The 26,876-nt window shown below is 38.6% G+C and overlaps 1 protein-coding gene across 1 annotated transcript in view; it reads right to left on the bottom strand.

The window, feature by feature from the left end:
• The window catches only part of MTRR (5-methyltetrahydrofolate-homocysteine methyltransferase reductase), a 780,817-nt gene that overhangs the window by 240,405 nt on the left and 513,536 nt on the right, over positions 1-26,876 (bottom strand). Inside the window, exon 12 of the mRNA XM_044064883.1 lies at positions 24,241-24,412. Coding sequence (XP_043920818.1) covers positions 24,241-24,412 — 172 coding nt within the window. The remainder of the gene's footprint in view (positions 1-24,240; positions 24,413-26,876) is intronic.

The following is a 26,876-nucleotide window of genomic DNA, read 5'->3' as shown; positions in this document are numbered from 1 at the left end:
GTAATTTGCAATTATCATAACAGTAGATGTTGTAATTCCATTCTGCCACAGTGGCCTTTGGCTAGATGGGTTGTATTCTGTCCAGGATACAACTTGTCAGCATCGCAAAGCTCTGACTCCCTCCCACACCTACACCAGGACTGCTGATTGGCTAGCCCCTTCAAGGGAAATCAGCAGTCAGAGTACAGACTTCAGGACTTTCTTGCCCATACAGAAAGAGCTTACTCATCCTGAACCTCTAAAATATATAAACAGTAACAAATAGTTGTATATGCCTTAAACAACTTGTATACAAAGGTAGGGGGCTGGAGGACAGGTACAGTTACAGTAGCAGAGAGGTATTCAACCCATCTACTGGTATTAAAGACCGTGTTCACAGTGTGAATTAGCCTCCTGTAAAAATTACATTTGGACTTCAATAAATAACAAAATTTTTCAGATATGAGCATAATCTGAAAAGACATCATTCACACCAATATTAGGAAAGTGAGAGACTTGAAGAAAGTGGATCCTTGAAATATGTTAACCAGGCCACCATGCCCTGAGGTGCTGGAATTATTTGAAACACTGGGGTGAGAGTATCAGTCCCAATGAATTCAACATACATCTATTACAAGTTAAGCTTACAAAGTTATTGTCAAATGCTGACTGCATTAATAAATAACTCTACCAACAGCCGTCTATAACTGCCTGGTTAAACAGTAGCCACTTACTTAACCATCACTGAACCAGACAGCCTTTGTCCCACATCGTCTACATTTTAAACAAAATAAAAGCAGACAGTGATAGTAAAGGTCGCCACTTCCATCCTGTGTGAAACTGTGGAATTGATTACCTTGAGCTTTCTTTTTAATTTTTAATTTTTTTTTAAATTTTTGTTATAAGTGAAAATATACAATATAAATATACCAACAAGCAATACTGCCTTTGACATTTCCTGGCAATAATATCAACAGCAACTTTTTTATCATTCCAACAGACTAGGAAATATGCCACAAGCTGCTTCTTAATGGGATGCTTTGCTTTAAAAGCATCTAAGTGCGTTTTTGGCTGCTTTCTTACAGCTGTCAAAGAAAACTTCTGTTTAGCATTCTTAGTTACAGTTAAAGCTATGAACATAGCTCTCAACAGAATTAGGAGCAAATCCAAAAATAATCAGGGAGACTTTTTTAAGATGCTACTACTACTAACTTGAACCATTGACAAAATAAGAGCGTTTGAATGAATACATATTTTCTGAAGTAAAAATGTTTATAACTGATTATTATCATTATTTAAGTGTAATTCACCACCTTTTCTCAAAGTGTGACTATTTTAAACATGCTTAAAAGGAACAGAGTTAATAAAGGTGTCAGAATTAGGGACATCCTTCAAAAATCAGGAACATCCGAGAGATATGGTTATGAAATAACTACAAAATTATCATTATTAAGTTTCTGACTGCACTGCCCAGTGATAATAAACGAAATCACTAAACTACGAGACAATTAATAATTTGCTAAATATGTAACAGACTATAAAAGTACAAACAAACACTGGAGGAATTTTCTCCAAGTGCTGGTAGTTGCTTTTTTTGTGAGAGTAATAAAGGAATGAAGGAAGGTTAATTTTGAAAGAAGCTTAGCCATGAAGGTACAAGGAAGCTAAACGCATCTTTTCTTATGAAATAAAGTCAACCCAAAAGACAGTGAAAATTTTAAATTATACAACGACCCCCCACTAATATTCAAAAACGTGCATGCTGATTGGTCAACGTGCAGGTTGTAAATCAGAGTTATAGTAATGGAAAAAGGTCCGGTCGCCCGAACTTTTTCCATTACTATAACTCTTTTTTTACAGCAACGGAGAACGCAAGATCTCTGTTGCTTCACACTGTCTCGCTATGTTAAACAAGTTTAACATAGCGAGACAGCTTTAAAAAAAAGCAACGGAGATTCTCTGTTGCTTTTTTTAAAGCTGTCTCGCTATGTCCTTTAACATAGCTAGACAGTTTGTAAAAAGCAACGGAGATCTTGCTTTCTCCGTTGCTTTTTACAAAACTGTCTCGCTATGTTAAATGGGTTTAACATAGCGAGACAGCTTTAAAAAAGCAACAGAGATTCTCCGTTGCTTTTTTTAAAGCTGTCTCACTATGTTAAACCCATTTAATGCAGCAAAACAGTTTGTAAAAAGCAACGGAGATCTTGCTTTCTCCGTTGCTTTTGCCCACAGCTCTGATGTACTGCGTAGGCATACGCATGCGCAGAACGTAAGAACTGCCGCAGAATACCAGACAGCTGCGGAAGGGCAGCAAGGAGGCATTATACAATGCCATTATTTAAGAAAAGTAATTATTTTTTTTCTTAAATAATGTCATTATTAAAATAGCAATAACCCACTTCTGGGTGTGGGTAATGCTGGATTTACCCACGGTTGGCTTTGTTTGGCCACTCGGGCTTCACCCTCATGCTCAAACCACAACAACCGTGGGTAAATCCAGCATTACCCACACCCAGGCGTGGGTTATTGCTATAATATTTACTTGTTATGCCTCTGGTGCCTTGGCATTAAACTTTTCAAGATGGTACAAATACAAATAAGGAAAGAAGGAAGGAGAAGCTTTAAAGTGAATTTTTTTTTAATTGTTTGACTTACCTTTGCACCTCTGCATGTGGTGCAAAAAGTGATGAATAGTTCCTCTAATCATTAGACAGCATGTTTTTCTTCTCTTTGAAAAATACAACTTTAAGAAGTTTGTTTTTGCTACACTAACGTCACTGAGAAAAACAGCAAACATTGGCTATAGTGACATCAGTGTAATAAACACATGTGCTGCATCCACAGTCTAATGGGCGCACTACCAGGCACGCGAGAAATACATGGACACAATACATATTACCCCAAGGGTAATGTCACGGTAGGAAATTTGGGGCACAGTTTAGTTTTATTAGGAAACGGTCATGCCAAGTGTATATACTTTATTTTATAGAACAGCTGTTGCAAAAGTTCTATGGAAATACTGCCTAACAGAAAAAAAACTTGTAACATCAGGAAGGAACATATTATAATTCAGTACATTAACTTTCACATGGGATCATCGGCTAGTAATGCACTGTGCAGTAGTCAACCCCTGGCACTAATGCTGAAAAGTGGTACTCAAGCATAGTTTGCTTGGCAATCTAGAGAGGAACCAGCAGAGGGAGTTCCATGATCAATTATATCACAGACTTACGTTTTTGTACTTCTCAGTGAGTATTTCTTGCAAACTGAGAAGTAATTAATGACCAAATCAGTAAAATTATTTACAATATATGCCACAGCCACCTATGCATTCCATTTATTTTGCCCAGTTTGTTTGCCTGGTACTTGAACATCGTAAAAGAATACAAATCTTGTTTTTTTAGCACCCTTGCTTATAAATAGGTGTTTGTCCTTGTAATCACTCTAGTCATGTTATGCTAGCTAAAATGCATATGCTAAATCCCACAAAGACAAGCCTTGTGAATACAATTCATCATGCCCATCAGCCTAAAACTGAACTTGCTGCAGCAGGGAAGCTCTTTCTCAACAGTGAAAAGGTGTGTCACTTTGAAGCTGGAATATACATTTATGCGGTGTATGGGTTCTCCAAAAGAGGCTCTGGGGTTTATTATATTTTCAATTTTACCAAGTGGTGTTGTCAGCTAATTGGTTGTAACAAAATGGCATTTAAAGTGGAAAAGAAACACCATCCCATAATCATTTACATTTAGTCATTATGTCCTCTTCAGATTAAAAACTGTTGGTTTGATAAAATTCAGCAGCAGTAAGAATAAGAATGCTCTGTGCATCTCTCTCACATTTAGAGAAAATCATTTGGGAGGACATATCGGTCACATGCCAGAGCATCATTTCAAGACGCTGTCAGCTCAGAAGTGTCCGCTGCTCAAAAAAAAGAGCAATTCTTAGAAAGCAAGTTTTTAGCAGCTGCATGAGTACTGGTAAATATAAACAATCATGGCTTCCTCTACTCATTCATCATGCACCCATAACACCGTTTAGCAATTCAGGACCAATTAATGAAGTTCACAAAGTGTCTATTATTTTTCTACATTATCAGCATGGCCAACACAAATCTGGAACATCATGGCACAGCACTACAACTACAAACATTGACAATCGTAGTGCTGAGGGAATTGAGTGGCCCAATATGCATATCGGATCCCCTTTTAAATATGGAAATCTCACATGATCGAAGACCAAAAGATAGAGACCGGAAAGCAGAAACTTTACAATACAAAACTTTAAAAGACACTGTTTCTCTACCACTCACTAGAAGTCACCCTCTCGTGCACGTTTTCTCCCCTGTACTTTTGACTTCATCTATTACATACCGCTGTTCTCTTCCTGTATGTCCACACATTTCTTGTTATTCTTTTCCTCTCTATTTTTACTCACCTATAATTTTTACTTTGTAAATTCACTTGTTAAATTCTATCACTGAATGTTTTTTGTTGAAATATAATCTTTGCAAATAATGTGAACTTTTATTATCACAAATGCATTTTTGTATAATCTTATTTTTATTGGTTTTATACAGACTAATATTTATGTTTACTTTATTTCTTTAATGGTCTTTAATTATACATTTTACTTCACAGGCCTCCACTGAAAAGGGGTGTTTCATGGTCCAGTCGGACTATTCCCGTTAACAAAGACAAAAAATAAATAAAATTCAAAACAGAGTGATGAAGCCTGATAGTTTGACGTAACCATGCAGTTAAAGGCATTAGCAGAACTTTGCTACAGAGCTGTATAAACTAAGACACACTTCTAATATCTGCCATTAGTAGTTTGCTAACAAAAGGAAAATGCTGCAAGTGTCAGGTACCATAGTGCAGAGGAGGGTCTGCGAAAGAAAGATGCGAAGAATTTGGGACTTTGGAACTAGGGAAAAAGAAGATGCATAGCAATAGTTACAAAGATGTTCATATTTTTAAAAATGATCAGCATACGTCATATAATGAGTCTGTTGGGTGCGACTTACTGTCACAGCCAACAACAGTAGGAGACAGCAATAAAAGTACATCACCCTGTAGTTTTTTAGATGACAGGAACTTACGATATTATGACTTCCCTTTAATCAGGCATTACAAAATAAGACATATCACAAAAATAAATAAATAAGACTATAAAGCAACATGGACATTACTGTAAGGAACCAACAGAAATCTGACATCATTTTGGACAAATCTGCCACTGATATATGGCCTCTATGTTGTAAAGCTGTCAATGCAGAACATTCTTTAAATGTCAAATTATGAAAAAATACATTTTTTTCTGTCTGTGACAATATCTCAGTAAGCAGGCATTTAGAAACTGATATTCAAATGGAAAAATGTGCCACAAATGCTACATGACAAGCTGGTACATAACTTATCTAGCTTTGAAAAATATAAAAAAGAAATACATCTAAAATCTGTCATTATTGCCATTACTATAATCAGTTTCAAAACCTGGAATGTCAACACTGCTACCAGTGTGAATAACTGAACAATTCTCATGTCTATACTTATTAGCTACTTAGTACTGTTCACAAGTTATGAACACGTGTGTCAATAACCAAATATTTGTCCAAACAGGTGAAGAGGATACCAAGCTGAAAAAAAAAATTGCCCAGCCAAGGGAGGTTAAGCCATGAAAACACTAGTTTAATGAGCGCTTTTGTTCCAAACATAAAACTTGAACTTCATCAGACTCACCATTTCCTATTTTATAAACTTGTCTACTGCCATCATGTGGACAAAAAATGAATTACATAAATACAAAAACAATTCCTTTCAACCCACACAACATATAAACAGATTATAATAAAAATTCTAAAAATTCAGTAAAAACACATTAAACTATCTGCACATTAAACATTATCAGACATGCATATTTTGTATAAAAATGTACAAAAAGCACTAAAAATGTAGTAAAAATTCATAACTTAGTCCTTTGAACCCCGGGGAGCTCAAAGTGTGGATGTTTATCTGCTAGAGGGCATTAGAGTCGGTTTCCAAGCTTTTTTTTTTCTCTGCTATAAATCAGGCAGGTTTGCAAGGCACTGTGATCACTTAGAGACAACTTTGCAAAGTTTTTCAAGTGTTTTAACTGCATCCAGAGCCATCCCAGCTAAGATAAGAATATGTTCTTTATTTACTGCACTTGTGCTTGATTTATACAGTGATCACTACTGTTTTTAATATTATAACAAATTAATCATGAACTTAGTTGTTAGGTAGTTTTTTTTTTAATCTGCACTTGAGAAAATTCCTGGACCATCCATCTTGTTGCAGAAGGTTCTTACCTGGTCTCTGAGTTGGGAAGCACCCCAGAGAGCTAAAAATGTTGTTGTCTATTGGCTAAAGGGAACAGGAGTCAGTTGTCAAGCTTTTTTTCTCTACTATAAATCAGGAAAGTTTGTGTGGAGCTGCCAACTGAGTAGCAATGGTTAGTTGCCCTGTATAGTAGCAAACTCCTAGACAGTAAATTTTCTAGTAAAGTTAGGATTGGGTATGAAACATGTTAAGCAGTGTGGCATTGTCTGGAATTAAGGTTACAGCAGCTAGCTTGCACATGGAATAGTACTACTATACCCTAGCACAATATAATGTCTTACCCTAAACCCAGAAACTAGTCTGCATATCGAATAGCACTACCATATCCTAGTACTATATAACATCTTGCCCTTAACCCAAGAAACTACCCTAAGAGATCCCTGTTAAAACCCAATCCTTAGTCCTAAACAGCCCACCTTTTTAAGACCAGACAGCATAGATATGCAATTTCCAAATGTCTCTGTGGCTAGATTGGTAGATATGGGCATCCTAACGCAATGCAACAATTGTCTTATGTTCTCATACAACTAGTTAATCACTGGTATGCAAGAAACATAAATACACAACTTCCTTGGAGACAAAAATGTTGCATGCAAATGAGGTTGTCAGGAGTACGCACACTACATCCCTGATACACACTGCACCGCACGCACACACACACACACACACACACACACACACACACACACACACACACACACACACACACACTGTCTTATGCTGCAACGTTTAAAAGAAACCTTCCCAAATCTCAAAGTCTGCCAAAGCCATCTAATAGTAACACTGCTCCTCAGCAGTCACTAAAACACACACCAAAAGCAACACCAAATATCTCACATAAGCCTACATCCAATGATCCCTCAAGAGCAAAGACAATAAGGCAAGCATATACATTCCCTAATACTCATCACTGGGGACTCCATTGTGTGACAAAGAAATGACCCACTCACCAGGTAGACAAGGAAAAGAGAACAGTTAGTTGCCTATCTGGAGCCACAATCCACAGTATGATGCACACACCCCAGGTACCAATATGATTCTATCATAGTCTATGTGGGTGGAAATGACTGTAGATGTACCTCAGTGGACTATATGCAAAGATACACAATAGATCTCTTGGAATATGTGCCACAGACAGGTATAACGCTTGCACTTAGCAGCATTCTAGCTTCACCAAGGATGATGTCACAGTATGAAAATAAAATGGTTGGCTTTAATAACTGCATTAGGTTATGGTTTCACTCGGGGGGGGGGGGGTCCAATATCTCTTAGCAGGGAAGTAAATGGTCAACAGACCATGTTGCTCTACCAAGGATGGGCTGCACCTGTTCCCCCTAGGCTTTCGGATATTTCCTATAACTTTATCCACCCCCTTATACCCTTTTTTAGGAAATACCCAAAAGACAAAACCACCAATATAGTGAAAATGTCTACAAGCATCCCTAAAGTGTTATGGCTCAATGCAAGGAGTCTAAACAAAACACTCCAGACCCTTTAAGACCTCCTCACTCTGGAGAATGTAGACATCTTTGCCATGACCGAGACTTGGTTTACGGTCATAGAAAGTACTCTGGCAGTGCAAGGCTACATATCCTTCAATACATTTAGCCCACCAACAGTACAGTCTGGGGCCAAAGGTGGAGGTCTTGATCTGTGTTACCAACAAATGTACCTCCAGGTTGGTTAAAGACAATAATACCACTGAGCTCATCCGTGTGGAAGTCACCATACAGAAGGTCCCTCACCATATCATGGCTAGCTACAGGTCGCTATCTATGCCCCTAGATTCTCAGGACTCTTACCTAACCTACTAGAGATGCTCACTATCCAACCAAACATCCTATGCATGGTTAACTTTAACTACCCCTCTACAGACTGGAAAACTTAAACTGCCTCAAACATACAGGCTCAATGCTTTCTGGACTTCATTAACACAAACACCCTGAAAGATAGTCTGCACACTCCAAGCAGAGTAGCAAACATACTGGATCTGGTAATTACCAACAATTGAGAGCATTGCAAGTTCACAGATGACTGCAAACTGGGAGCTATTATAGATTCCCCCCAAAACATTAACATCTTACATCAGGATTTAACACAGACAAATGACTGGTGTCACTCAATGACAAAAATGCATTGTAATGTCCTTTGGGAAACTGTCAACCCATATTAATTATTCCATTGATAAAACACCCCTAAGAGTCAACCCAGTAGTAAGGGATCTGGGAATATATGTAGACAGCAATCTGGCCTTTGAACAGCATGTAGCTAAGATATTAAGAAAATCATTCTATGGTATCCAGGTCCAAGGAAGTTATGGTCCCACTCTACATTGCTCTTATCAGATCTGTCATTGAATGCAACACCTCCCTTTGACATGCCTTTAACCAGACACTTGCAACAGTTGGAATGCCCACAAAGGTTTCTCACCAGGAGAATTCAGGGTATGAATACCTGCCCTATACTAATCGCCTAAAGACTCTGTCTCTGCATTCTGCCTCCTACAGGCTGCAGGGAGGGGATCTTTGCCTGGCTTCCCGGGCTTTTTCAGACCCAGTCCTGATGGATCTGTTGCACATGCACAAAATAAACACCACCAGAAACACTAGATCCAAGGATATGAACTTCACTTGTGACAAACAGAATGCGCTAGAGAGACAGATATGTGTCCCAATTGATCCCTGCACTATGGAAAAGGCTCTCCGTCCATGTAAAACAGAGTTCATCCCTGACCTTATTCACACTAATCCTTGACAATTAGATGGGAAATTGTAAATGTATCCCTGGTCTGGCCCCATAACACCCTCCATTAGAAATTCTTAATTAACTCACTAACATGACACCCCTCTCCTGTACAGGCACCCATGATACTCGGGACCAAAATGGTTTGGTATGCGTGGCTAGGCTTAAAAGGCTGCTTGTGGTCATTAGCCTAGTAACAACCTATGAACCTATGCCCAGGGTACTATAGGCATTCAGTTCAATATGGCAATGACTTTCCCTGGCTTCAACCTGACATGCCAATAACCCCCCTCTTAAATCTGGTACTACCCTTTCCAAAACAAAGAATACAAAAATATATATTGCACACAATCCTTAGAGAGCTTACATGAGGCGTTGGTCAAATCATCCTTTTTCACAGCATATAAATGCTGACAAATTCTTTTTCTCAACATTTCCTCAGTCTTTCCCATGTAAAGACAAGGACAGCAGGAGCACTCTGCCAAATGTACAACGTCCTTAATTTTTTTACATTGCAGCTAAGTTCTCTACAAACTCAATTGTTCTATTGTTTTGTTACTCTCAGCATGGCTACTGTTGCAGAACTGGTTTCCTATTTATAAAAGTTGTAGACAAAGTGTTACAATGTATCATTTTCCAGTCTGACTTGGTGCTTAGTGCTGCTAGCACCTACAGATGCAATAGTATCAAACTGGGTTGCTACTCCTCATCACTTTTATTTAGTAAATACGTTTCAGTTAAAACAGATGCTAAGCAGTGTGACTGTGTGTTGGTGACTGTTTGTTCTGTGATTCAGTTTGAAGGAAAGCAATAAGTTAAATACAAAACACCATATTATGGCTAAAGTCCTGTTTTGCTGCCAAGTCAGAGTGATCCTTAGTTGTTTTAACTGCTGTACCATGAGAAATATTATAGCAGTATAGATATGTAAATGTCTGTGTTGCGATATTTAAGTACTGTTGTATAAAATTGTTGATAGTTTACTACTGCTATATCTGTGATAGAACTGTCTAATTCATAGGCTACCTAAATTATCTGGTATATATTACTAAGTAAGGTGTTTTTTTTTTTTTTATGTCAAGGGCTTCATATGCGAATGCATAACAGTTGCCTGAGCCATTTTTGCTAAACACTTTGTGCCTGTGTAAATAGTATAACATGCTGCTACTCTTAAACCCAATACCCTTCCTGCCTGGGTGATAATTTATTATTACGGTTACTTTTTACAGCACATCTCTCTCATTCCCCTTTCAGAGACCTTAACGTAATAATTGTTTTTGTCTCCATCTTTTCATTTAGTGGTCACTGGCTGCATCTGTAGTGGAGAAACCAGCCACAAGGACTCAAGGGCTTTGGAAAGAAGATAGGTTACTGTAGGTGTCTAGCTATGTTTCCCTCTTAGCCTGCTACTGTAGAAAGTACCTGGTCTAAAGCAGAAATAACTAGCTCTACCCACACAGCTAGGGAATGCAGCTGTACCCCCACCCCCATCTGCTGTAAATGCATTTCACAGTTAACTTTTTCTTTTAGTTATCAGTAAACCAAGATAAAGCTCTAGGCGAAAAAAGGTAACCCAGTAGATACACTGGAATTGCCCACTTGTAAAATTGAGGCAAAAAGCTACTTATACTGCCAGTTTTTGTCTGCTTCAAACTGGGTATCTACCCAGAAAGGACACATCTGAAATCAGGTCTATAGATTGTTTTTCCCTACTAGATTCTATTAACTCTTAACAATTTGGCTATTTAGACACTTTCCCTGCAATCTTTATCTTGGTGGGGGTTCTAGCCCGCTCCGTTCGCTATGCTCACTTCGCTCCCCTCCCTGCCTCCTATTCCCACCCAACCCCAGTACCTCTACATTTATTCTTAGCCTTAACCACACCCCTAATTGCCAGCAATTAGGCTACACCACTACTCACCCCCCTCCCCCTACATCCAAGACAATCATGCTACTACCTAATATAATAACAATCATAACCTGCGTAGTTCTAGCTCACATTACACCCTACCAAGGCTCCACAGTCGCATGTCCCAACAACTTCCACTGTACTCTCTCAACACCCTCCCTCAAACATTTACATTATAACTACACAACCCCTGCCACCAAAACCATCCTCCCAGTACACACACCCCATTACCAAACAACTAACACACTCAAAAATAAAATATCCCTAAGATACTATGTATATAAAACATATCCTAAACACCCTGTATAAACTAGCCCTTGCTGGAGACATCCATCCAAAACCTAGTCCTCCCAAATCCAACCAAACCACAAACCCAAGTCCAATCAACCCCTCCCCCACAACTCAACTTCTAGCCAACAAGAAAACAACAGACCTACTTATAATGTCCCTAAACATCAGAAGCATATGCAATAAAATCCAAGAACTACACGTCAGCATAAGCATATATTACCCAGATATTCTCTTCCTAACTGAAACCTGGCTCAAACCTCGCATCAAAAGTGAGGAAATACTTTCACCTGAATACAACATCCTTCGCATACACAGATTGTCCAAAAAAAGGAGGTGGTGTAGCATTGATATTTAAACACCACCTCAATATTCAACTCCTGAACTCATCTGCACCTCACCACAACAATGAAGAAATCCTTTATGCCAATCTTAAACTAAACCCAAACAAAACAATCAATATCATAGGATGCTATTTCCCATGAGGGCAAAATATCACACCCCTAGAAAATCTCTTGAGCTGGGCTACTCTATCTCTACCCCAGGAAACCATAATTTTTGGTGACTTTAACTTCAACTGGCTATCCTGTAATAACAGTCTCCCAACCATTCACCTTAATCTCCACGGGTTCACTCAACTCATTCAATCCCCTACCCGAATCAACAGAAACCCTAACAATCATACCTTACTTGACTGGATCCTAGTCAACAAAGCCCTTCACTCTTACCTAGCAGGCTGCTTACCTGATAGTCTTAGTGACCACTCCCCCACTTTCCTAATTCAGCACTACACAAAACAGTCTCAAGCCCATTATCCACAGGCAAATACGGAACAAGTCCAACTTCAAACCTAACTCCTTCATCTCCTCCCTGCAAAAAATTAACTGGTCACCACTAAAATACCTCAACCTAGATGAGGCTGTCCACTTCTTCAACAGTACCTTCCTCTCCATCCTAAACACCCATGCTCCTGTAAGAAATGCCAAAGTCAGATCCAGGCATGCCCCATGGTTACAAAAGACCACCAGAACCCTAATGAAATCCAGAGATAAGGCCTGGGAGCACTGGCGACTAACAAAAAATAACTCAGACAGGCAATCATTCCTTGAACTGCGCAATAATGCCAAAAAGCATATAAAATTAGACAAATCCCTCTACTATAAATCCACCCTAAACTCTACCAACCACAACCCTAAGCAATTAACAATATCCTCCACCCAGGGATGGTTGATACCCCCCAGCGTCCACCCCCCCCAAACGTATTGCTGAATCCTTCAACAAACACTTCACTGAAACTATAACATCTCTAAACAAGCAACACTTCCATACAACACCCCCCCAACTCCTAACCCTACAACACCCCCCCAACTCCTAACCCTAAACTCCCCACTCCTCTTTTCTTCTTCACCTCAGTACCTACCTCCAACATAAAAAGACTATTGTCAAAACTTAAACCCACCAAACTCGCAGCTGACAACCTCCCCTCTGAATACTTGAAAACTGCATCTGATACACTAGCCTACCCAATTTAAATTCTAATCAACCGTTCCATAACAGAAGGCTATGTTCCCTCATTATGGAAAATATCCCACATCATTCCCCTCCACAAAGGCACCCCCTCCACTGACCTCTCCAATTACTGCCCCATTGCTATCCTCTTCCCTCTCTCCAAGATACTTGAAAAATGTATCAAAACCCAGGTCTCCAACTACCTCCTAGCTAATAATCTCCTCTCCAAAACCCAACATGGTTTCAGGCCACATCACAGCACTACCTCTGCTCTCCTTCACCAACACTATACTTCATCGCAAAAACAATGGCCTCTTCTCTATTGCCGTATTTCAAGATCTCTCAAAGGCCTTTGACATGGTATCTCATTAGCTACTACTCTCTACTCTCCCCAACCACTCCTTCTCACAACCAGCCTGCAACTGGTTCCACAGCTATCTACACGGACGCCAGCAATCAGTAATCTGGGACAATAACACATCACCTCGCCTCCCAGTTACTCTCGGAGTTCCCCAATGGTCTATCCTTGGCCCTCTGCTATTCTCACTTTTCACTAACAACCTACATACTGCCACCACACAAGCATCTCTTCTACAGTACACAGATGACTCTACTCTCATCTTCTCTGCCACCACTCTACCAGAACTACAACAAATCACACAGAAATCCTTCTCTTCTGTAGAAAGCTGGCTATCCAATGCTCAGTTCCTACTCAACCGAAGTAAGGCAAACTTCTCCTGTTCCAACCTTCCAAAGCCACCCAAAACACCCCCACTTCAACATTCTTGCCAAAGACAATACCATCATCTCTCCATCAGGACACACAAAATTACTTGGTGTGGAAATAGACAACAAACTTAGATTTGACACCCACATATCTCTCACAATAAAAAAGTTCACAAGAAACTTGGTGCATTATATCAAAGCCACCAATTCCTAACCAAGGCAGCTAGAATCTCCACAGCCAATTCCCAGCTAATCTCCACCCTACTCTATGCATCCCCAATACTTATCAACCTTAGACAGACCTACACAAACTTGATGCTTGTTACAATCAAATTGCTAAATTTGCCAGTGTAACCTCCTACCGCAGCCATCAATGTATCTTCCTTAAAGAACTAAACTGGCTAGAAGTCCCACAACTCTTTCACTTTAATCAACTCACCCTCGCTCATAAACTTATTAAAGAAGCCCTTAACATCCCTTCCCTTCAAACCCTTCTCCAACCCTATCAGTCCACTAGGGCCCTAAGAACAAGCAACAAAAATCAACTCACTGTTATCAAACCCAAAAACTCAGCAGGAGAAGCCATATTTTCATGTACCATATCTAAACTTTGGAACAATCTTCCACCCTCTACAACTACTCTACCTTCCAGCAGCCTTTTCAAGACTGCCCTCAAATTCCACTTAAATTTGCACTGGCTTTGTCCCTGTTCTAATCCAGACTAACACCCCCACCTAGACTCTTAACCCAAATATACTACCGCCACTACTAACCACAGTCAGAAATAGCTAGTTGTCTTTACATAATTTATCATCTTGTCCGACAACTTTATTAATATTATAAATGACAAGAAACTATCTTAACTTGCAACATTTTTGTACATACTGTTGATAATCAATATCTTGTTATTGTATTCAAGCCAACAATCTGTAATGTTCTTTACTATTGCTGCAACTTTGTATATCTATTATGTACATGATGTGGAGCTTTTCATCCCGGGCATCCGCTGCAAAAGAACCTGTGTCCAGTCGGAATTTCCCGGTAAACAAATATAAATAAATAATAAAATAATTAATTAATTAATACTACAATCAAAATGACCATTGGGTCAATACTACATGGATATCTTGCTACATTAATGTTCTCCATGTCTAAAATGACCCTACACTGGTTGCAGGATCCACATCTGTACATACCCCTATTCCCCTATTAACAATTTCCTTAACCTTTTTGGTAACCTCATACTAAACTTTTAAATGTTTTCCCTTTTTATAAGTAAACCTGGGCACATTTCAAGTTTACCAGTTAAACCATAAACAAACAAAAAAAAATGAAGGACCCCTCTCTTGGTTGGCAATTTGTACTTGGAACATTTCTATCAACTGTGGTTTGAGAAAAACTCCTTCTGGAAAAAAACAAGAAAACTCTTGTTGAGTAAGTTAACAGCCAACATTTGTAATTGCAGCATGAACACGTTAAGGGCACCAAGGGCAGATTCAGTTTGACCCCAAACTTGCAACAGCATCTCCTAATTTTATGTCATTAAAAATCTTCCGTTTTATTAGTATAAAACCACCAAAGTATGCACAACAGCAATTACGAGATCAGCAAATCTTAACCATGCATAATAATCTTAGACACACACATACTGCAAATGTTTTATTAAAACATTAATGCGTACACACACACACACACTTACATATACAGTAGATATAAAAATTATACACACCCCCTGTTAAAATACCAGGTTTTTGTGAAATAAAAAAATGAGACCACAATAAATCATTTCAAAACTTTTCCCACATTTAATGTGACCTATAACCTGTACAATTCAATTGAAAAACAAACAAATCTGTTAGGGGAAAAAATATAAAAAAATAAAAAATGTACAATAAGCTGGTTGCATAAGTGTGCACACTCAAACTAATACGTTGTTGAAGCACCTTTTGATTTAATTATAGCATTCGGTCTTCTTGGGTATACACCTGTAATCCATTAAAGAGACTCTGATTAACCCAAAATAAAGTTCAGCTGTCCTAGAAGAATTTTTCTGACATTTACTCAGTTGCCTGCTACAGCAAAAGCCATGGTTTGTAGAGAGCTTACAAAGCATCAAAGGGATCTCATTGTTGAAAGGTATCAGTCAGGAGAAGGGTACAAATAAATTTCCACAGCATTGAATATACCACGGAACACAGTGAAGACAGTCATCAAAAAGTGGAGAAAATATGGGACAACAGTGACGTTTCAAAGAATTGGATGTCCCTCCAAATGAAAAGACGAGATGAAAACCGGTCAGGGAGGCTGCCAAGAGACCTACAGCAACACTGAAGGAGCTGCAGGAATTTCTGGCAAGTACTGGTAGTATCCACTGTATACATACATACATACATACATACACACACACACACACACACACACACACATCATATATATATATATATATATATATATATATATATATATATATATGGGTCTACTACTAATTACCGACACGACGATTCCCCGACGGAAAACTCCCCGACGCCAGATGACCGACATCACACAAACCCGACAACGCAAAACACCGAACACCATTACACCGAACACCATTACACCGACACACGGAACGTAAACAACACGCGACACTACATAGCATACACACTAGCCCTGACCCAAACCCTAACCCTAAGGTCCGACACTATCGCACACTTCACCTACCTGCACCCTAACCCTAACTCACTTAACCCACCCCTAGCCCAAGCTCCAACACTAACGCACACATCACCTACCTGCACCCTAACCCTAACTCACTTAACCCACCCCTAGCCCAAGCTCCGACACTAACGCACTTCACCTACCTGCACCCTAACCCTAACTCACTTAACCCACCCCTAGCCCAAGCTCCGACACTAACGCACACATCACCTACCTGCACCCTAACCCTAACTCACTTAACCCGTCCCTAAACTACAGTCCCTCACTAGCACACACTTACCTTACCCGAACCATACCTCCGACACGAACACACACTCACCTTTCCCACAGCCTAACCAGACATCCCACAATCTCGAGCACTTACCTGACCGCTCCTAACTCCATCACCATCGCACGCTTACCGTCGCGTCGCACATTCCTTGTCGGTCTTTCCGCTGTCAGCAAATCACCCTGTCGGTACACTTACCTGTCGGTTATCTGGCGTCGGTGAGTTTTCCGTCGGGGAATCGTCGTTTCGGGCATTAGTAGTAGACCCATATATATATATATATATATATATATATATATATATATATATATATTTACACAAACACATATGTGTGTGTGTGTGTATATATATATATATATATATATATATATATATATATATATATATATATATACATACAAACATGCTTTTCATCACATTGCCTTTTCATTGAATCACAAATTATTAAAAAAAAGACTGAAAACATTTCACTAAATCACATTTCCTAGAAAATTTCATATACAAACAACATTCATCCAAAAGTTTCTTGTAGGAGGCATGCCTTCCTGGCTCCCGAACCCCCACCCCTTACTTGAATATACCAACTTTTCTGTCACACAAATGCAGAAAAGAGAAAACACCAAACCACCACACACATAGTGAATCACTGCCGGTGCACAAACACAAACGTCTAGGAATGAGGGTACAACAAGAGGATGGGCATTAGCAAGGTACAAATCCTTTGCTAAACTAGTTTGTCTAATAATTCCTACAATCTTAACATCCTAACCCACCAGCAACTTGATTTTATATATGAGATTTATAACTTGCTTAAAAAGTTTCCAAATCATCATTATATCTTGGGAGGGGATTGGAACATGTTAATAAACCCCACAGAGGACAAAACATCCAGAAATAAAAGACAATCATCTCAAATTTCACTGCCATAGAAGATTTAATGAACAACTTTAACTTAGTTGACCCATATAGTTTAAATCAAGACAAATATGATAAATAAATATACATATTACTCTTCCTGCTATAAATCCTGGTCAAAAACTGATTTTTTTTCTTATTATCTGAACTTTTACTGGAGTCTGAAGAAATATATAAAATAGAACCTAGATATCCTTCTGACCACTCAAAAATCTCTATCCAGAAAACCAAACCATGTCAATGTAGTAATGTGAACTGGTCGCTAAATATAAATTTATTAAAAAATAAGGAAATAATAACAGTAATAACGGATATTCTCACCCAGCTAGAAAATGTTCTATCTAATGTTGACATTCCTCAGGATATCCAGCGGGGTGCAACTAAAGCAGTAATCAGAGGTATATTAAAACAAAAAGCATCACTGCATAAAAAACAAAATAAAGAGAAGAAACTAAATTAGAAAATGAACTAAAACAGAAAAGAAAATGCAAAACAGCTATAGTCCTGAGCTTGAAACTACTATGTTGAATTTGCAAAAAGAACTTTATTTATCAAAGGCACATCAGTATAAAATTACAGAAATGAAGACACTCTAAATATGCTGAATGGGCCCAAATTCCATCGAGAACACCAGCAAGAAGCAAGAATAATTCACATAAAACAATCACCTTCTAAAATAACCAAAATAAATTACAAAGGTAAATCAATAAGTACAAATCCTGAAATCATTAAAACCTTTGAAGAAATATATCAAAATTTATAAGGCTCGCAGAAACAGTCTGCAATACAAAACTATGAAAAATATCTAAATTATATAAAATTTCCACTCTTAAATAATCAGCAAAGGGACCTCCTCAAAGCCCCTTTTAAGAAAGAGGAAATTAAATCAGCAATAGATATATAAAAACCTAATAACCCCCCTGGACCTGATGGATATATGGTTGAATTTTACAACATTTTTAATTTGCAAATATCGAATATTTTAGTTAAAATATACAACTATATTAAGAACTATGGCATCACAGACTTATACCTTAATAATTCCAAAACTATTCTTATTCATAAACCTAATTCAGACAGGACAGATCCTTATAATTACAGACCTATTGCACTTACAAATGTAGATATAAAGATATTAACCTTACTTTTAGCAAATAGACTTAAAAAAGTGCTACCAAGTATTATATCATCGGAAGAATCTGGGTTTATGAAAAAAAGGCAAATATGTGGTAATACACTCACATTGAATGCTACCATATAAATCACAGAAAAAGAAAGAAATCCAACATATACTTCATTACTGGATGCCAGTAAAGCATTTTACAGAGTAAATCTAGTTTTCTTGTGTAAAGTACTGGACTATTTCAATATACTGGAAGAATTCATTGATAACTATAAATACTTTACAGAAGCTATTATACAACACTTTCAATAAATAAAACAAACTCAAACCCAATAAAGATGATTAATGGTACCAGACAAGGTTGCCCCCTAGCCCCTTATCTTTCTAACCTTTACAGTGAAACCCTCCTCCTCTGTATAGGCCAGAAAACTTTCCATCATATACCAACAATCCAAAATACAAATTTAAAATCTACTGCTTTTGCAGATGATTTAAACATTTACTTCCAATTGCCTAATATGGACCTGCATAAAATATTAAAAACCATTTAAAACCTCTCAAATATAACAAACTAAATCTTATATCTTCCCAATCAATCCTATTGGACATATGGAATACTATTTCCCAGAATCTGAAATTAAAATAGACTACTCACTCAAATATCTGGGAATAAGATTTGAACATACTCAAAAAGCACTAATGAAAGAAACTTTGCAAAAGACATGGACAAATATTGAGCAAGACATTAATACATGGAAAAACATAAAGCTCTCATGTTTATCCAGAGCAGTGACTATTAAAATGAATATCCACCCTAGGATCCTATACTACTTCAATACAACCAATTTAAATGTACCAAAAAAATTCTTCCGTAAAATATATGCAGAATTCTCTAAGTTTATCTGGTACCTGAAATCAGTCAGAATCAGCTATAACAAACTGATTTTACCCAAAGGGGAAAGGTGGACTTGGCCTACCAGACTAAGTTATACTATGAAATAAGCTCTGCAAATAAGATCTTCCAAATAGAAAATTATAACCCAAATGAAAGAGAGTGGACACCAATGTGGGTTAAGATGTGGTTTGGATATTTATTTTTATTTATTTTACATTTGTTGATATACTAAAACTTTAAACATTAATCCTAAATCGCTCCCTTATATCAAACAAGAAAACACTAAAAAAAAATTAAACTTCACAAATTGATCAGAAATCAAATCAACATCTTTCAAAAGCTACTGATGTCTTTAAATCTAGAATACACCCTTGAACTCCTACAACCAATACATCTTCACCCGAATCTTAAAATCAATAACATTCTGATTAATTTAACCTTTATCCTTTGTTAACACACACTACATATGGGATTTTCTTTGTGCCGGTCCCAAGCCCGGATAAATGGGGAGGGTTGCGTCAGGAAGGGCATCATACATGCGAAAAACAGTACAAATATACATACCAGATCAGTCGAGGCTAGAGTTAACAACGACTGCCACCAGTACTGTTGGCCAACAGGGTGCTGGCAGTAATTGGGCTACTGTTGGTCGAAGGAGGAAAAGAGGGGGAAGGCATGGCCGAAGGCAGGTAAAGGCTAGGACTGTGGTAGTGAGGGTCAGAACTTTGAATGTTGGCAGTATGACTGGTATAAGGAGAGAGCTAGCTGATATGATGGGCAAAAGGAAGGTTGGTATATTGTGTGTGCAACAGACCAGATGGAAGGCGAGCAAGGCTAGGTGTATCAGAGGTGGATTAAAATAGTTTTATTATGGTGTGGATGGGAGGAGAAATGGTGTAGGGATTATCCTGAAGGAACAGTATGCTAAGAGTGTTTTGGAGGTGAAAAGAGTGTCGGATAGAGTGATGTTTATGAAGCTGGAAACTGATGGTGTAATGATGAATGTTGTTAGTGCATATACTCCACAAGTTGGGTGTGAGATGGATGAGAAAGAACAATTTTGGAGTGAGTTGGATGAAGTGGTGATGACTGTACCCAAGGGTGAGAGAGAGGTGATTGGAGCAGTTTTCAATGGGCATGTTGGTGAAGGGAACAGAGGGGATGAGTAAGTGATGGGTAGGTTTGGTGTTAAGCAAAGGAATGTAGAAGGTCAGATGTTAGTGGATTTTCTGAAAAGGATGGACATGGCTGTGGTCAATACATATTTTAACAAGAGTGAGGAGCACAGGGTGACATACAAGAGTGGAAGATTATATCTTATGCAGAAGGGCCAGTCTGAAGGAGATTGGGGACTGTAACGTGGTGGCAGGGGAAAGTGTAGTTAGGCAGCATAGGATGGTGGTTTATAGGATGACACTGGTAATCTAGAAAAGGAGGAGAAGTGTGAGGGCAGCAAAATGGATCAAATGGTGGAAATTGAAAAAGGGTAATTGTGAGGTGGAGTTCAGGGAAGAGTTAAGACAGGCACTGGGTGGCAGTGAAGAGTTACCGAATAGCTGGGTAACTACAGCAGAGCTAGTAAGGGAGATGGCTAGAAAGGTGCTTGGTGTGACATCTGGAAAGAGGAAGGAGGACAAGGAGACATGGTGGTGGAATGAGAAAGTACAGGAGAGTATACAGAGAAAGAGGCTGGCGAAGAAGAAGTGGGATTGTCAGAGAGATGAAGAAAGTAGACAAGAGTATAAGGAGATGAGTTGCAAGGCAAAGAGAGAGGTGGCAAGAGCTAAGGATAAGGCATATGAAGAGTTGTATGAAAGGTTGGACACTAATGAGGGAGAAAAGGACCTGTACCGATTGGCTAGACAGAGGGACCGAGCTAGTAAAGATGTGCAGCAGGTAAGTGTGATAAAGGATAATGAGGGAAATGTACTCACAAGCGAGGAGAGTGTGTTGAGCAGATGGAAAGAGTACTTTGAGGGGTTGATGAATAAGGAGAATGAGAGGGAGAGAAGGTTGGATGATGTGTGGATAGTGAATCATGAAGTGCAGTGGATTAGCAAGGAAGAAGTAAGGATAGCTATGAAGAGGATGAAGAATGGAAAGGCTGTTGGTCCAGATGACATACCTGTGGAAGCATGGAGGTGTTTAGGTGAAATGGCAGTGGAGTTTCTAACTAGATTGTTTAATGAAATCTTGGAAAGTGAGAGGATGCCTGAGGAATGGAGAAAAAGTGTTTTGGTACTGATTTTTAAGAATAAGGGTGATGTGCAGAACTGTAGTAACTACAGAGGGATTAAATTGATCAGTCACAGCTTGAAGTTATGGGAAAGAGTAGTGGAAGCTAGGTTAAGAAGGGAGGTGATGATTAGTGATCAGCAGTATGGTTTCATGCCAGGAAAGAGCACTACAGATGTGATGCTTGCTCTGAGTGTGTTGATGGAGAAGTACAGAGAAGGTCAGAAGGAGTTGCATTATGTCTTTGTGGACTTAGAGAAAGCATATGACAGGGTGCCTAGAGAGGAGTTGTGGTATTGTATGAGGAAGTCAGGAGTGTCAGAGAAGTATGTAAGAGTGGTACAGGATATGTACGAGGGTAGTATGGCAGCAGTGAGGTCTGCGGTGGGAGTGACGGATGCATTTAAGGTGAAGGTGGGATTACATCAAGGATCAGCTCTGAGCCATTTCTTATTTGCAATGTTGATGGACAGGTTGACAGATGAGATCAGACAGGAGTCCCCGTGGACTACGATGTTTGCAGATGACATTGTGATCTGTAGTGAGAGTAGGGAACAGGTGGAGACGACCCAGGAGAGATGGAGATGTGCTCTAGAGAGAAGAGGAATGAAGGTCAGCAGGACTAAGACAGAATATATGTGTGTGAATGAGAGGGAGGAAAGAGGAATGGTGAGGATGCAGGGAGTAGAGATGGCAAAGGTGGATGAGTTTAAATACTTGGGATCAATAGTTCAGAGTAATGGTGAGTGTGGAAGAGAGGTGAAGAAGAGAGTACAGGCAGGATGGAGTGAGTTGAGAAGTGTGTCAGGACTGATTTGTAACAGACGAGTACCAGTAAGAGTGAAAGGGAAGGTCTACAAGAGGGTAGTGAGACCAGCTATGTTATATGGGTTGGAGACTGGCATTGACAAAAAGGCAGGCGTCAGAACTGGACGTGGCAGAGTTAAAGATGTTAAGATTTGCACTGGGTGTGACGAGGGTGGACAGGATTAGGAATAAGTATTTTAGAGGGTCAACCCAGGTTGGAAGGTTTAGAGACAAAGCCAGACAGGCAAGATTACGTTGGTTTGGACATGTGCTGAGGAGGGATGCAGAGTATATTGGGAAAAAGATGCTAAGGATGAAGCTGCCAGGTAACCGGAAAAGAGGAAGGCCTAAGATAAGGTTTATGGATGTGGTGAGAGAAGACATGCAGGTGGTTGGTGTGGCACAGCAGGATGCAGAGGACAGGAAGAAATGGAAACAGATGATCCACTGTGGTGACCCCTAACGGGAGCAGCTGAAAGAAGAAGAAGAAATAAACACTCAATTGTGGCCATTAGAAAACACTAAACTTACAGAAAAAAATATAGTACTATAATAAGACAAACAAAAAAATCTCATCAACACAATAGCCTTAAAGGTACAAGTAAGTGAGCCAAATACTATGATGACAGAGCTGATTCTAAAAAACTTACTACGCAAAGAAGAAATGCTGTCAAATGTTTATAAGTTAATCTCCTAAATCAAATATCAATTCTCTTACTATATTAAAACTACTGGAATAAAGAAAAACCAAAGCATTATGTTTGAACAAAAACTGCAAGCAACAGAGAGTACAATAAAGCTTACTCCTTTTAAAAACTTAATCTACGCACAACTTATGATAAATAATAATGCGTACCTTACTCCTACATCAATCAATAAGTTTAACCCAAATTTTTCACCATATTGTCTATTTTGTCCTTCTAGGATTGCAGATATACTACATGTGTTTTGGAGCTGTAGACACGTATATAAACTATGGTGTGTATTGAAACTTAAACTAGAGAAAATGGGGTATGAAAAATCAACGCTTTCATGGGAATTTGTGATTCTGCACATAACATCACAGAAACTAGCTAAAATAAACAAACACTTATTAATTACTATTTCTACATTAGTTAAACTGTATGTAACCCAAAACTGGCTTGACTGTACAAAATCATCATGGAATGGAATGAAAAATATATGGCAATAAAATACATATCCTCCCACAAACTAGTGATTATGTGTGGAGTATATCACACATCACTTGACATCGTATTCCCAAACAAGCTTCAAACTAGAAGGAAGAGTATATTATTCCATGACACTGTTTTAATAAATCATAAATGGCTAAAATAACTTAAATTCAGGAAAGTATAGAAGAAGGTGACACCTGCAGAATCTGCAGAGCTTCCCATAACACTATAGAACAAAAGCTTAAAAAAAAAAAAACTTGGATCAATAAATCATATTACAAAACTGTGACTGTGATGGCAATAATTTTTTTGGGGGAGACTTCTGTGATTCAAACAGACAGACATCTAGAAGAACTTTCAGCTGATGTGGGTAAAAACAGCTCAATGAGCATTTAAAAAAGTATAGGGGTAATACTATCACTGCCTGAAAACAACTACTTAGGTTGAGTCACGAAGACCTCATATCTACCCAAGATGCATTTTACAATGGTGCAATAAAGTACTGCAACCGTTACGGAAGACGCATGTTTAAGATTTTCCTTTTTTATTTTAACACAGCTTATAAACAAATACATTCAGATATCTACACTTCAGATTACAAAATGTATACCTTCGGGAAAAGAGTTAAATTCGTCTCAATTCTTGCTTCTGTCTTTTCATTTTGCAGCAGCGGTGTGACTAATTCTTGCAACCAGCCAGTGCACACTCCTTTTCGGGAAAACCAAGGGAACTCTACAATATTGAAGACAAAGTGCAGTTTTCCAGGGTGATAAAGGGTGGAGCTACAAAATTAAAAGAGAAACACAAATTTACAAAAAAAAAAAAATTACCAACGATACATGATTCAAAGAAACATAGTTAGGAAGACCATTCAAACTGCTCCTTCATGTGATCGATGTGATTAATTTGTTTTATTTTATTAAGTGAGTTTGTCAGACTGATGCCAGTTACACTACAAACCCAAAGAAAACCTGCATGTCATTGTCCATCAAATATTACGTTTTATAAAAAGTAGTAGAAGTTGACCAGTTAAGAACTGTTTTACACACCTGTACGTTTAGTAATATATTCCAATATGTAAATACTATTTTAACACATGAAATATTTATAGGATGACAGTGTGTAGAGATTTTAAGTAAACATGTTACAAAATCACAAGAGTGTGCTCTGTATAAACTGATCCTGGATAGTACAAGAAGACACTTCTAGTTATGTGTGATGCTCATCATAGAAGTAAATAGCTGGATGGGATAAGCAGCCAGTTTGGTGAATTACTTGGTCACCTAAACTATGAAGTGTATGAGCCTGTACTGTAGATCAACAAGAATTGCTTTCAACATAACATTTCTAGACACAACCCATCTCCCTCTGGATTTATGTCAAACCATCAAAGGTGCAAAGGTGATTTTGACAAATGCAAATAAATTGAAACCAATTTGCTGAAACCACAGTCAGTAAACATTGAAACAATTATTTACTTTTATTTATTTGGCAGAGGGGCCTCCTACACCTGCTAAGCCCAGTTGTATATACCAATTCCAATGTTGCACAACAGTAGAGAACAAGGCAATTCCCACTTTTGTTAAAGGCGGTTTTGGCAAACTGACTTTAGTTTCTTTGCATTTGTTGAAAACGCCTCAGTAGACTGGCATGCTCCCTCTTCCCTTCTCCCTCACCACAGCTGGAATCCATCCCATGTGCAACTTGTCAGCTCCTCAAACAATTAGTCAGCTGGGCACTCATGTAAACCTTATTGTAACATTACCATCGCTCAAGAAACAAACACTGTCTCATGCAAGATATTAATATTTTAAGTATTGCTTGGTCTTTTAAGGCCTTTTTAAGTTGCATTCTACCTGTTGATACTAAGTGCTCTAAGACAGCTGCAATTTTTTCTCTTCTATGTGCATGTGTGTCTTACTCCATAACACTGTATGGTAGGTCTGAGTTTGCATTCTGAAAGACTGTATGCTCTTCCACCATGAGAGCCTGAGTCTTGGCTCAAAAGGGTCAAGTGACCATTCCACCTACCCCTTTGCCAAACAGGATTCAAAGTTGTTTTATTCTTGGCATCAAAGGACATGTACATAAAGGTTTTTTTTTTTAATAACAAGTCAGTTTCCACCACATCCTAAGCTCACCAATATATAATTAAGCTTCCATTTGCTAAGGTTTCACCATTCTGTTTCACACTGTTGTAGTGTCCAACACTAGTATCCAATAGATTGCTGAGGGGTGATTTATGCCTGGCTTACAAGGCATCTGCTAACCCCATACTTGTAAATCTTCGACATACAAGTCAAAAAGTACCAGAAATACAAAGTCTAGGGCCTGAATTTTGTCTATGACTTCAACAGAACATACTGGAGAGACAGATATGTGTCCCAGAGACTGTCCTTCCTGCAAAACAAGCTTCCCATCCATGTGAAGCTGAGTTCGCCTATTACCTAGTTTAAACACAACCAAGAGAAGTGGATGGGGAATAGGAAATTTACACTCGGCCTGGCATGCATGTCCCTTATGGACAGAGTTAGCTTATAAATGCCTGGTCCTCAATGTCCTATTTGGATGCAGGACATCATTATTCTTTCAGGAAAACTTGGCTAGGCTTAGAAAGGCCACTTGGGTAGTTAGCCTAGTAACAGTCTTTGAATCTTTGAATCAGTATAGTATGCAAGAGGAAGTTCCACCAAGGAAAATAATCAATGCACACAGCACATTAGGCAGTCATCAAACTTTGCTATCCTGCAGTTAGAAACTAATTATGTGCAAAAGGTTACAAAATTTGCTCAATGGTAGAAGAATACGCAATCAGTAATTTGCCCTTTATGTGCCTTCAAGCATTCTACTTCCCCTTCATCCACAGTCTTCCTGTTTCCCTTCTATTCCTGTATCATGTACTTTTGAATGTCTATGTGGATTTTCTCTTTAGCATACATTCTGACAGTCCATTTCATGGGTCCACAAAGGTCTTCAAGAAAAAGCACTTCCACAGATTTAGGAGAATTTGGTCACTAAAATCTGCTACTGGTTCTCCAACCTTTCTCCATTGTCCTTTATGCTTCACATTTCTATAACATGACCTTATGCACCCATACTGTGTCCAGCCTATCAACTTCTTCAGGTTTCTTGTGAGAAAACAGCTCTACCTGTTTCAATCTCTGGTAATATTCTTTTTCATGCATCCCAAGTATTTTCTGCTGGCTTTGCTCTGGATTACATCTACCACCATGATGTGACTTTCTA

This window comes from Protopterus annectens, chromosome 3.part0, assembly GCF_019279795.1.
Source record: "Protopterus annectens isolate FY-2018-M chromosome 3.part0, PAN1.0, whole genome shotgun sequence".
Classification (NCBI taxonomy): Eukaryota; Metazoa; Chordata; order Ceratodontiformes; family Protopteridae; genus Protopterus; species Protopterus annectens.
The sequence above is the reverse complement of the archived record's forward strand: the minus strand, read 5'-3'. Positions and strand labels throughout refer to the sequence as shown.